Source organism: Lactuca sativa, chromosome 1 (assembly GCF_002870075.4).
Source record: "Lactuca sativa cultivar Salinas chromosome 1, Lsat_Salinas_v11, whole genome shotgun sequence".
NCBI classification, from domain to species: Eukaryota; Viridiplantae; Streptophyta; class Magnoliopsida; order Asterales; family Asteraceae; genus Lactuca; species Lactuca sativa.
The window spans coordinates 31,222,373-31,235,986 of record NC_056623.2 but is presented as its reverse complement, the minus strand read 5'-3'; the positions used below and the strand labels follow the sequence as shown (position 1 = coordinate 31,235,986).

At 34.4% G+C, this 13,614-nt stretch overlaps 2 protein-coding genes across 5 annotated transcripts; both read left to right on the top strand.

Annotated features, from left to right (window-relative positions):
* Nucleotides 1-2,754: 2,754 nt before the first annotated feature.
* Nucleotides 2,755-10,147, top strand: LOC111913473 (histone acetyltransferase HAC1). Of its 4 annotated transcripts, none has more exons than XM_052769301.1 (15): nt 2,755-2,964; nt 3,683-3,843; nt 3,940-4,048; nt 4,139-4,352; nt 4,488-6,337; nt 6,437-6,733; nt 6,814-7,092; nt 7,174-7,503; nt 7,582-7,724; nt 7,804-8,110; nt 8,227-8,366; nt 8,827-8,905; nt 8,991-9,374; nt 9,472-9,689; nt 9,772-10,147. In XM_052769301.1, the coding sequence occupies exons 2-15, from the start codon at nt 3,689-3,691 to the stop codon at nt 9,881-9,883; spliced, it is 4,617 nt and encodes a 1,538-aa protein (XP_052625261.1). In that variant the 5' UTR covers nt 2,755-2,964; nt 3,683-3,688; the 3' UTR covers nt 9,884-10,147. The 4 variants fall into 4 exon arrangements, with proteins under 4 accessions (XP_052625261.1, XP_042755702.1, XP_052625260.1 ...); XM_042899768.2 differs by having other exon boundaries at nt 3,657-3,843; XM_052769300.1 differs by having other exon boundaries at nt 2,755-2,969.
* A 103-nt stretch (nt 10,148-10,250) lies between these two features.
* LOC111913474 (uncharacterized) lies at nt 10,251-12,760 on the top strand. Its single transcript, XM_023909174.3, has 6 exons — nt 10,251-10,852; nt 11,412-11,487; nt 11,682-11,812; nt 11,912-11,982; nt 12,187-12,268; nt 12,565-12,760. Exons 1-6 carry the CDS (start codon nt 10,391-10,393, stop codon nt 12,583-12,585), a joined length of 843 nt encoding a protein of 280 aa, XP_023764942.2. The 5' UTR covers nt 10,251-10,390; the 3' UTR covers nt 12,586-12,760.
* The last annotated feature ends 854 nt before the right edge of the window (nt 12,761-13,614 follow it).

Here is a 13,614-nt window from a genome sequence, read left to right as displayed (position 1 = left end):
TGTCAACTTCATTTTAGTGGGTGAGTCATTAAACATTTATACTCCCATTTTTGTTCAACTATTGTGACAATTGAAGTTAAAATACCCCAATATCCCTGGTTATAAAATGATTAGTGTTCCAACTATAAAAAATGAAATTTTAGTGGTTAGAACATAAAAATAACCATCGGGTTCGCGGGTAGATAACCGCATGTATCGGGTATCCCATTTATGATCTTCATATATTAAGATTTACTTGAATTTCCTAAAATCTAAGCACAATCTCATGCAAAAAATGACTTGAATTTTTTTTTTAAAGATTCCAATTTCCAACAACATCAAGGAGTTTGATTTCTAAAACAAAATGTGTTTTGATGATAAATTTAATGATAGCTATAAATTTATCCAAAATATGTGTTTTATTGGGGCTCTGTAATCAACATGTTTTGCACACCATAACAAATGTCTATACCTAGTTCATTTTGGCATTATTTGCCAATCGCCACAATCAATAGAATCAAACAGTTTTTACATATTGGATCAGATATCACTTCAATAGAACCGAAATTCACATTGTCTCTGATTAATTATATAAAACTTTAAATGAAGTCCAAACACATAGAGACATAAGCATAACTTTTGATTGTGAAAAAATGTGAAATGTAAAACTTGCAGACATGTGTAGTTTGTTGGAAGATTCTGTGGCCAATGTGTGAAATAAGGAAAGTTCATTTATCAATTATCATTAAAAGATCAAATTAAGTCCAAATATCTTTTTATGGAGGTTAGTGAGGCAAAAACGTATCATCCACTTGAGATCAATCAATATCCATATATGGTACAAAACAAAGTATTTTTATATCAACTATCAAGTGTTGGGTTTGATGGCAGAATGAGGTTTATAACAAACAATATTATTCTGATAAATATAAACATGCGTAACCTTAATTATCACATATATAATGCTTGGTATACAAAGTAATATTTAATTTATGTTTACTCTTCACTCATGATAAAAAGCACAACCTTCTCTACTAGTACTTGTTAGGAAATAACAACCATAATCTTTGTCATACTTTGTATAAGATGATAAAATATGAATTTCCTGATGATTTGTTACAAAACAACATGAATAACCTTTAAGTTTAATACTATCTAAAGTGGTAATGTGATGTCCTTCCACCTGACACTTTACTTTAGGTTACCATGTTTACCTCAACGATAATCTTCTCCCATGTTTCTCTAAGCAACCACCCACAAACTCTCGTTTTGGTGCTAGTGCAGAGGTTGAGTATCATGTTGTTGCCAATGCAGTTTCTGAGACATGCCGGTTTGATTTCTAAAGCTACTATTATGTACTGCGGTGATGTACGTGCAATTTATCTTTTTTTCTCCAAATCCAATTTAACATTAGAGACAAAGACAAAACACCTTGATCGAGATCAATACATATTGTTTGTGACCAAGTAGCCACCGGTGACGCTTGTGTTCTTCATGTTCCATCATCATCTGGATTAAGATGAGCAAGAAGGCTTCAAAATCAAAACTTACCAAACTTATGGTCAATTAGTCATGTGAATCTCTCTCTTAACACCACACTAGAGTGACTAACAAGGTTACAAAACTTTTTGTGAACGAGGTTATAAAATCAAAACTTACTAGGACCAAACTTTTGATTATCTTAGTCAATCATATCAAACTAATCCTTTTCATGGAAGCCCTTTTGAAAACCCAAACCTTGTAAAACCCTTCCAATTGTTTGTTTTTACTCTAACGTTCTAAATGACTTGGTGTGATGAACGGGCCACGGGTTGATCAGTTGAACCACCGGTTCGATTTGATTTTTAGAATATGAGTGATTATTCTATAGCTACAATGCATAATGATGTATTTCCTATTCAACCTTCACATACTATTGAAAATCTTTCATATACGAGTTAATATTCTAGTCTTCTTCAGCTAGACCAAAAAAGAAGTGGAAGTATTAGTTCCACAAGTAAGAGACTTCTTCTTATTGCATGTCAAGATGCTTTGGAGTTGAAATATAAATGTGAATAATTACATGTTATTCAACAATTTGAATCTATCAAATCTCTACTGTTTATTAAAATAAAATATGTAAATTTAATAAAGTTTTTTAGTTAACATGAAAAGATTGATGTTTCAAGGAACAAAGAACAATGAATAGTGAGATCAACGTGGGGTGTGTTACTATGTAACGGTGAATCAAAATTAAAAAAAAAACAATCGAATATTAAGTCAAAATCGTTTGATGTTTTGTTTCACAACATTTTCTATATGTTACGTAACTGTGTAATGCTTTTGAAAATAATAATAGATAATTATGAGTATGGTACCTTGTGCTATTATTTTTTTATTAGGTTTAAAACGGATTTTTGTAACGGCTTTGGTCTACGGTTCAATCGGCTTTATGGTAAAATCGGCCGATTCAATCCGATTCATAAATAATAAAAAAACACTGCTCTTAGTTGGCTCGGTCTCTTCATCGATTCAAGGTCTAACTGTTCGACCAACCGAATCAATTCCGGTTTAAAACATTTGGCAATACCCGGTTGATATTGGTTCTATTAATATTTTAAAATGACAATGGTTTTTGTATAAAAATAAACAAAAATAGTTTTTGTTGGGTAATTACCCAAAAAATAATGATTTTTCTATAAATAGATGAATATATTCATTGATAAAAAGAAGGGAATACACGAATACGATGCTAGCTTGCTTTTAAAGTGGGTTCATGGAAAGCCCTCTTTAGAACCCAAATTGGGAAACTGTTTTTTGTTTCGGGTCATTCCTACATGAATCCGATAACCCATAGAAATCGGGTCGTAAAATTTCTTGTCTATGACAAGGTCCGACAAAATTCTTCTCTCTTTCTCTCTCATACTCTGCAAGTCGTATAGGGGTGGACAAACACGTTTTTGATTACTCATCGCCGTACTGTTCAAAGACCAAGAACAATAACAAGTAAGGTACTTGTACTGCGATCAGTTGTTAGCTTTCCTCTGATTCTCGATCACTTTTAGTTAATTTGTATTTGATCGTATCAATTTGTAGAATTTGGATTAGGGTTTTGTGTAATTGAACTGGATAGTGTCCAAGAACTACGCTATAGTTAATGTCGTATGAAGTGGATGATTTTTGTTCGTTTTAGCTTATAAAGTCACATCCACTTCGTCATATATATTTTTTTAGTTTGGGTTTTGGAAGTTTCAGTTTTGAAAATTCCTGTAATTGGGGATCATTATCAATGTTTGGGTGTCATGTCTTAAGTTGACTTGTTTGTTTGCGATTTTAATGTGAGCGAATCCATAGGCATTGTTGATGTGACAGGCTTTCTGCTGAAGATTTATTGAAGTTGATTGTGACAGAGTTCCATCTCTATCTTACATGCCAATAGAAATGTACATTAACTAGAGTTGACACTTGACTGTTTGGGATTCTGTTTTAGTACATTACTGCAAATCCAGCAAATCATTTAAAATCAGATTCTTTGACCTTATTTTTCCATTTGTTTTTTATTTCTTGCACTCAATTGTAATTATGCATACAGCTTGAGTAAATGATTAGGCATCGTTAATATTATGGAATATGTGATATTGATCAAGACTATTGGATTGTGACATTGTGTTATGAATTATATCATATATTGATTGAAGACAAGAGCTTAAGAATGAATTTACAGACACAGATGGCTGGTCAGTTCTCCGGGCAGGTGCCCAATCAGCCACTGCCTGCCCTGCCACATCAGCAGAACATGATGCAAAACAGTGTAGGAGGTCAGCGTAGTACACTCATTATGGAGCCTGGTTTTGTCAAGGCAAGGCGATTCATACAAGAGAAAATGTAAGTCTTCCTAAATTTGATATAAATAGCCCCTCAAGATTTACATTTTCTCCTATTTTGACCCCTGACAATTAAATTTGAATCTCTTTTCCCCAGCTATGCTTTTCTCATGCAACGACAACAAACACAAGAGATAGCCCAAAAGAAAGTGCTTGATATTGTTAAACGATTAGAGGAAGGCCTTTTTAAAATTGCTACCTCCAAGGTTTGTTTTTATGTTTGCAAACATTTTATTCTTTTATATTTTCTTATAAATTGTTTTTTTTTTAAAAAATATATATATTTTCAATTTTAGGAGGAGTATATGAACTTGGAGACATTAGAAATTCGGCTACATAGTTTGATCAAACGTCTTCCATTGAATAATCACAATCAACAATATCAGCAGCAAGGGAATAGGAATACCTCTGTTGCAATGGGAATCATGATTCCGACTCCGGGCGTATCTCAAACCGGGAATTCAAGCGTAACTGTTCAATCATCTATGGATCACTCGTTTTCAAATGGTGGTAATACTGGAAGCTTCATACCTAATAGTGGTTCCTTCAGTTCATCTGACAGTATTTAATTATTTACACCTCATAATCTGTAGCAAAATTTTGATATGAATAACATTTCACAAGGGAATCCACTTTTGAATGCAGGAGGGTTGACTAATGGATATCAACAGTCAACATCCAATTTTGCCATGGGTTCCGGTGGGAACAGCATGATTTCATCAATGAGTGCACAAAGAATGGCAAGCCAAATGATACCTACTCCTGGATTTAGTAACAACAACAACAACAACAACAACAACAACAACAACAACAACAACAATGGCAATATTAATAACACTGGTAAACAGTCTTACATGAATGCGGATTCATCTAATAATCTTGTTGGGATTTCGGGTGTGGATTCTACAATTGTCTCTCAGCCACTAAATCAAAAACAGCAAGTTGGTGGTCAAAATAGTCAACTCTTGCATAGTCTTGGAAGCCATATGGCTGGTGGAATTAGGTCTAGTTTGCAGCAAAAGGCTTACGGGTTTCAAAATGGATCAATAAACAATGTAGGGATGATGAATAACAACAATTTACAGATGATGAATGGCTCATATGTAAACTCCCAAAAACCACATTTTGATTCAAATCAGCAACAAATGTCATCACATGGTGGTCGTACTGTTGATTCTTTAAATTCCGGGAACTTTTATGGCGGCACAACCTCCCGGAACATGAATCCGGTGAGCTTGCAGGCATTACATAAAACAAGTTCCCCATTGATGAAAAATCAATCAAATTTGAAAAATACCGAGCAAAAGATGGATTTTCAGGGTCAACAACCTCTTCATTTACAGCAACAGATGCTGCAAATTCAGCAGAATCAACGGTTGTCGTTTGGAAAGTCTCAGATGATATCTGATTCCGGTGGTCAAATAAAGTCAGAGCCTGGAATGGAATCTGAAAATGAAGGTTTGCAGGCACAAGTTAATGAACAATTCCAGTCATCCATGGCAACTAATAAGTTACCAATGGCAGAAACTTCACAGCAGATGCTACAACACCAATTTGATGTGGACTCCCCAAATGAACCAGAGGGTCAATGGGATTCAAATTCAAGATTGGGTAACATGTCTTATGATCCGAATTTTCAAGAGGAATTTCATCAAAGAATAACAGGGCAAGATGAAGCTCAAAGGAATAATCTATCTTCAGAAGCATCTGGTAATAATTCCAGGGCTATGGGTGATTCAAACCTTGAGTTACAGTATGAGAAGCAACAAAGATGGCTTTTGTTCTTGCGACATGCTCGCAAATGTGTTCATCCACCTGGCAAATGCCCAGAACCCAATTGCATAACAGCTCAAAAACTATGGAATCATATGGCATCATGCAAAGATCTTGTTCGATGCCGATTCCCTCGTTGTCGTGTGACAAAACATCTACTCCATCATCACTGGAATTGTCGGGATCCAACTTGTCCGGTTTGTGTTCCGGTTAAGCGTTTCGTGCAACTAAAAACCGGCATTCGTACCGATTCCAATTCCAATTCCGGTCTTCCACCTGATCACCATAGTGATCATGCTGGCATACATGCTATGAAAATGAGTCCATCAGTGGTTGAAACTTCAGAAGCTTTACACCCGCCCATGAAACGCATAAAGATCGAACCACCATCAGAATCACTACCTACCGGAATTGATAATTCCAACGTACCAATTCCCATCTCTAATACCCTAGAAGCTCTTAAAGATGCACCGGTTGAAGAACATCAAGCTGTTATTCCTATAAAGTCTGAAGTCAAAACAGATCTCCCTGCAACTTCTGTACAGAAGTCTGAAAGTATACAAAGTGTGGAGTTTGTTAAGACTGAAAAAGAGGTGGAATCTGAAACTTGTGGTGTAACAAAGTCCGGAAAGCCAAAAATAAAGGGAGTATCAATGATGGAATTGTTTACTCCGGAGCAGATTCGGGAACATATTGCAGGTCTCAGACAGTGGGTGGGCCAGGTCAGAATTCCAGATTAGAAAATTACACTCATGTTTCTAGTTATTCTTATGTTTTCCTAAAATTTAATTTGTTTTTGTAATTTATATTGTTACTTTTAGAGTAAAGCAAAGGTGGAAAAGCATCAAGCTATGGAGAGTTCAGTGAACGAGAATGCTTGTCAGTTATGTGCAGTTGAAAAGCTTAGTTTTGAACCACCACCTATATACTGCACACCTTGTGGTGCTCGTATCAAAAGAAATGCAATGTTTTACACCATTGGAACTGGTGACACCCGCCATTATTTTTGTATTCCCTGCTATAATGAGACACGTGGAGAGACCATAAATGTTGATGGAACTAATATTCTAAAGTCAAGAATGGAGAAAAAGAAAAACGACGAAGAGACTGAAGAATGGGTACGTTTAATACGTATATCTATATCCTTAATTTATTATAGTAATAAGTTTTAATCAATCCTTTTTTTTTTTTACGACAGTGGGTTCAATGTGACAAATGTGAAGGCTGGCAACATCAAATATGTGCATTATTTAATGGTAAAAGAAACGATGGAGGAGAAGCAGAGTACACTTGTCCAAATTGTTACATTGAAGAAGTGGAAAAAGGAGAAAGGATTCCCCTACCTCAAAGTTCGGTTCTTGGTGCAAAAGATTTGCCTCGAACAATTCTCAGTGATCATATAGAGAATCGGCTGTTTAAGAGGTTGAAACAGGAACGAATGGAAAGAGCAAGGTTCCATGGGAGAACTTATGATGAGGTAGGTAGCTCATCCTCATCCTCATCTTATAAATTATAATCTCAGTGATACATTTAAAAGGTATGTTTTTGTTTTTATCAGGTTCCTGGAGCGGAATCGCTTGTTGTCAGAGTTGTCTCGTCTGTTGACAAGAAGTTGGAAGTGAAACAAAGATTTGTTGAAATGTTTGAAGATGAAAATTATCCCAAGGAGTTTGGGTATAAATCAAAGGTAGTTTTGTTGTTCCAGAAGATTGAAGGAGTAGAAGTATGTCTTTTTGGGATGTATGTCCAAGAATTTGGGACAGAATCTCAGAACCCAAATCATCGCCGTGTTTATCTTTCTTATTTGGATTCTGTTAAGTACTTCAGACCAGATATTAAAACCGTAACAGGAGAGGCACTTCGCACCTTTGTATATCATGAAATTCTGGCAAGTACTGTATTTTTTTTGCTCCTTCCATTTTTTCTTCAAATTCAATATTTTTCACCATTTTTTTTCTTGTTTCAGATTGGTTATCTAGAATACTGTAAATTGCGTGGTTTCACAAGTTGCTATATATGGGCTTGCCCTCCATTAAAGGGTGAAGACTATATTTTATATTGCCATCCTGAAATCCAGAAGACACCAAAGTCTGATAAACTAAGGGAATGGTGAGTATTTAGATAGATATCCATTTTATTTCATTATTGACATTTAAATAATGTTGTTGTTATGTTTTGTTTGTACCAGGTATGTGGCTATGTTAAGGAAGGCGATGAAGGAAAATATTGTGGCTGAGCTTACTAATTTATATGACCACTTCTTTATATCATCTGGTGAGTGTAAAGCTAAAGTAACTGCAACCAGATTGCCATATTTTGATGGTGATTATTGGCCTGGTGCTGCTGAGGACATAATCTATAAACTTGGTCAAGAAGAAGATGGAAGAAAGTTAAACAAAAAAGGGCCGATTAAAGTTAAAAAACCCATAACAAAACGAGGCCTAAAAGCCTCGGGTCAAACCGATCTTTCCAAAGATCTTCTACTCATGCATAGGGTAAGTAAGGGTAATTAATAATATTCATATTTATCTTGCCTTGAGGTTCTTTTTTTATTTTTTTATTTTTTTATTTTTACTTATTCATGTTTAATTGGAAATCACGTTTTTTACAGCTTGGTGAATTGATTTCCCCAATGAAGGAAGATTTCATCATGGTTCACTTGCAACCTGCGTGCACTCATTGTTGTGTTCTAATGGTGTCTGGAAAGCGCTGGGTTTGTCACCAATGCAAGAATTTTCGTCTATGTGATAGGTAACCATAATATTTCTTTGACTAAATTACATTTTTGGTCCCTCAGTGTAGCTTATTTTTGCCATTTTTGTCCAAAAAATATACTCATTTTACTTGGAACAACGACCAAAAACCTCAAATAAGACCAAAATTGCAAGAGAAAACTCATTGGGACCAAAATTGAAAAAAATGAACTATACTTGTGGACCAAAAATATAATTTAATCTATTTCTTTTTAGATTGTGTTTGGCAGACTAGCTGGTAAAGTAATAGTGTTTGGTAAAAACTAAAAAGTAGCTGATAAGCTAGATGACAACTGTAAAAAAAAAATAAAAGGACATTTAGATATATAATTAAAAAACTAGCTTATTAGCTACTTTAGTGGTCTCAACAAACACTAGATTATAATAAGTTATAACAAATGCTGTTTTCCTTATATTTATTAAAATTATAATCCCAATGATTGTGAATGAGCTTGCAGGTGTCACGAAATGGAACAAAAGCTTGATGAGAGAGAAAAACATCCTATTAACCACAGGGAGAAGCATGCACTATATCCCGTTAGTTGCTTTCACTGTTACATTTCCGTATAAAATATATATATTTTTGAATTAGGTTAAAAATTGTAAATAAATAAACTTGCAGATCGAAATCAACGGTGTGCCAACAGACACAAAAGACAAAGACGAGATTCTGGAGAGTGAATTTTTCGATACGCGACAGGCTTTTTTGAGTCTTTGCCAAGGAAACCACTACCAATACGACACTCTTCGGCGTGCAAAACATTCATCAATGATGGTTTTGTATCACCTTCACAATCCAACCGCCCCGGCATTTGTTACATCATGTAACAAATGCCACCTCGACATCGAAACGGGACAAGGCTGGCGGTGCGAGCTTTGTCCCGATTTCGATGTCTGCAATGCATGTTATGTAGGAATCGATCATCCTCATAACTTGACAAATCATCCCTCCATTGCTGAACGCGATGGACAAAATAAAGAAGCCCGGCAACAACGAGTTTTACAGGTATATTATATTTTCATTTTTTACCCTGGAGATTTTTTTTTTTTTTTTTTTTTTTTAATGATTTTGATAACCGAGTTTATAAATTTGAAAATTGCAGCTTAGGAAAATGCTTGATCTTTTGGTGCATGCGGCTCAATGTGGATCGGCACTTTGCCAGTATCCGAATTGTCGCAAAGTGAAAGGGCTTTTCAGACACGGGATTAATTGTAAGACTCGGGCTTCGGGTGGTTGTCTTCTTTGTAACAGAATGTGGTATTTACTTCGACTTCATGCTCGCGCTTGTAAAGAATCTCAATGTCATGTCCCACGTTGCAGGTGCGTGTTTGTGTTTATTTTGAAGAAAGTATGTTTTTACTTGTTTTTGTATTGTGATTTTATTTATTTATTTTGGATACAGAGATTTAAATGAACATTTGAGAAGGCTGCAACAACAGTCGGATAGCCGTCGGAGGGTGGCGGTTATGGAGATGATGAGGCAACGTGCTGCCGAGGTTGCTAGTAGCACTTGATGGGTGGCAAAGTTGTAAATATTCTCTTTATATACACATGCTGTTGACATTTTGGTCAAAATTTTTACTACATTGATGACGAAAGGAAGGGACAATTGTTTCTAAAGAGCGATCTGAGTGTAGTGTAGTAGTATAGTTATCTTTCTTTTTGTTTCATTTTTTTCTTGGATATGAGTCTCTCCTTTTTGTTTTGTAATTTTTTTTATGTGGAACAATTCTTTGTTAAAGAGGAAAGGGAATAAACAGAAATTACAGTTGTGGACATTTATGGTTATCTTTTTGTTGGTGTTTTTTTTTCTTGTGTTCGGGTATTAGTAGCATAAGTTGTTATGTATTTGGTTATCTCGAATAAACAAAATCCAAACATGTTTGTTATGCATAATTCGAAATGTAAATGAAACTAATCAAGTTAATTATGATATATTATTGAAAAATTGCATATACATATACTTTCATTTCATTTAGACTCTGTAGGTTGCGGAGTGTAAATGCAGTGTACACTTAATTATGCACATAGTACAACATGTAAAGCATGCTCATGTTTATTGGCTTTTTCTCTCGTCGTTTCTAATCCAGGTGAACCAACACTCCTCACTCCTCATGGCTTTTCACCTTGTAAAATCGTGTGTGAAAGTATGGCCAAAAACGACGGCGCTGTCGCCGGCAGCTCCGGTACCACTCCGACGTTTTCAACTCCGCTTCGGTATCATCATCAAGGGTAACGATACCACATCGATTGCACCAAATCGGACTTCGTTGTTCCATTACACCACCAGCGTCGATAAGATTCCTCCGATTTCGAGTTCAAATACTGATGGAGGCAGGGAATTGTTGGCGATGTCCGACGAGAAACTGATGAGTCAGTGTGAGATGGATACCTATAAATCGTCCGGTCCCGGTGGTCAGCACCGTAACAAGCGTGAGACTGCTGTTCGTCTCAAGCATATCCCAACCGGTATTATTGCGCAGGTTAATAATAATCATTAATTTTCGGTTTTCTCAATATGTTTTTTATTGTTGCTGTAAATTGATTAGCAGAATTCGGACCCAATTTGACATTGATTTCAAACATTTCCCTGTAATCATCACTTTAATGCATACTATCTGCATCCTCCTAAGGAAGAACAAGTCACCAGTTTCTATTTTAGAATTTGGAAGCTATTATTTTTCAAATTTAAAATTGACATAATGTAGAGTGATTATGATCAGATTTGAGGGTTGAAATAATCATTTTGGAGATAATACATACACAAGTTATACTAAGAAAATTGAGTATCTGACTAAAGTTTGTTTTAGGATGGAGGAGGTGATTGTAAGTTGTAACAAAGTAAAGTATAAGTAAAGTTTACAGAATACACATCAATATTGAATTCAAAAGTTTGTTCATTAGCCTAGAGAGTCACAGGTGGCTTCTTTTTGTGAAGGGATGCGTATCACTTTTTGTTCTCAGAGTAATTAATTGATTATTTCATTCTGTGCATGTTGCTTTTGTTTCTCATGAAGTTTAGTTTTATTGTGGTGTTTATAGGCATCTGAAGATAGATCACAGCACAAAAATCGGGCATCTGCCCTAGCTCGACTGCGGAGTCTGCTAGCTCTTAAAGGTACATGTTATCTTTATTGTCTCACCTTGTAGTCTTCAAGCTTTTAAATGTTCCTTTCAAGTATTATACTGAATAAATAACACCAAATTTCCCTAATAAACTTGTAAATGTAACAAAAGCAGCTTAATGTTACATATTTTACTTGCTTATTAATTGATGTATATTTCATTATTTCCTTTGTTGGTTTGGACTAGTCAGGAACAGTATAGATCTTGAAACATACACACCTCCTCCTGAGCTTCTTCAAGTTCTTCCACCAAAGTCAACTATAAGAGGATCGGATTGTGGGCCTCAAATTGGGCATAATAACCCAAAGTTCGTTTTGGTATATACAGATCTACTTTCTCATGAGTTTTTAGTTTTTACTATGAAAGTATGGAGAAGTTTGTGACTTATGTAACACATTTTCTTGTATTCTTCTCAGGGAATGCAAGCTTTATTAGATCTTATTTTTGCAGTTGATGGTTCCGTGGCTGATGCTGCAAAGAAATTGGGGTATGTCGTATTTTTTTAGGATATTGCAACATTCTTATGGATATATGCGTCTTTTTTTGACTTAATAGGGACATGACTTAATCTGTTAAGTTATGTATGGGTAAAGGGTATTTGACTTAATAGAGAAAGTCAGGAAAAAGAGACCTTGTTTTTTTACAAATTTACACTCATTTTGGTCTAATGGCCTGTGATGGTGATTGGCAGCTTAAGCACCGGAGCTCTTTCACGTCTGATTTTGTCTGATGATTCTCTTAGACAAGCGGTTAATGAGTTCCGGGCATCTAAGGTATAATCAAAATCCACCATATTATCATATCATAATCATAATAATTAATAAATGAGAAATTAGATATCTCCCTACCTTTTCTCTCTACTTGTCTTCCTACCCATGTGAAATGGTGACAAGTGTCATATTTTGATAAAATTAATAATATTTTAAGACACTTGTCATTATTTCATATGGTTTGGAAGAAATGTAGGAGTATATTTAATTTCTCATAACACTTTTTTTTCTTCTTTAAATCAAATAATATTCCCACATTTTATTTAAGCCTAAGTTTTTGGTATAAAATAAATATGCAGGGTATGAAGCCTCTGAAATAGGAGTCAGATTGTAACTTGTATGCGGCAATATTCATGGGAATAGTTGGTAGGTATTTGACTACTGAGGCATCCTAAGGGTTTCTTTGACAAAACATATTTTAATGTAAATTCTTAACATGAAAGCACGTCTTTAGTTTTGGTTACCTATATATTTATTATTCTCCATTACCACAAATTCTAGTACTCACCTATACTTAATATATCATACTAATTAAATGATGTAATGATTATAAAAAAACCATGTGTATATGCATGCATAGATACATATACATATATTTGGGCACACTCATACATGATTTATTTATTTATTTATTATTCGATTAGATAATATATTGTTTTTCAAGCAACATATCGAATATTATTATAAAGAAGTTGATTATTGGTAACCCATCTATTTTATTATGGCAAACGAAGCATGTTCATACAAAACTCAATTCCAAAGGTTTAGATTATATATATAGTTATCCTTTCACAGTTGACAACTTGACATCATCTTAAAATTATTTTTTTAACAACTAATGGGTGGATTGTATTAAAGAAAGACCAGCAAAGTCTTGGTCCATGAAATTTACATATCCAAAGAAATTAATTATTTCAATCAGTCGACCCAAGAAACAATGAACTTTTGACATCTATTTGAAATCCAAGATAAAAGACGTAAAACAACCAATTCAAAAATGGAATTTTTTTCCCATCTGTGTATCCTTGAAAACAGTCTTAAAATTAATGAATGTTGGTATTATATAATTGTTAGAATTCTTCCTGAAAAGATGTTAAACTGGTAGCAGAAAGACAAGTAGTTTAAACTAAAAACCAAAACCTACAAAAAGCTACTTAATTAGCTTTTGAATTTGAAATTTTTTATTTTAAATAAAAACTAAAGTTCTTGTTGCCAAATGAACCTTTTTTTTAAAACTCTCAAAAGGTTCGTGACAAAGATACTTGAATTATTGTGTTAATACTTATTTTTGTGATATATTTATTGTTATAATTTATTTATGATAGTATTTTTCTATTTAAAATGACTTA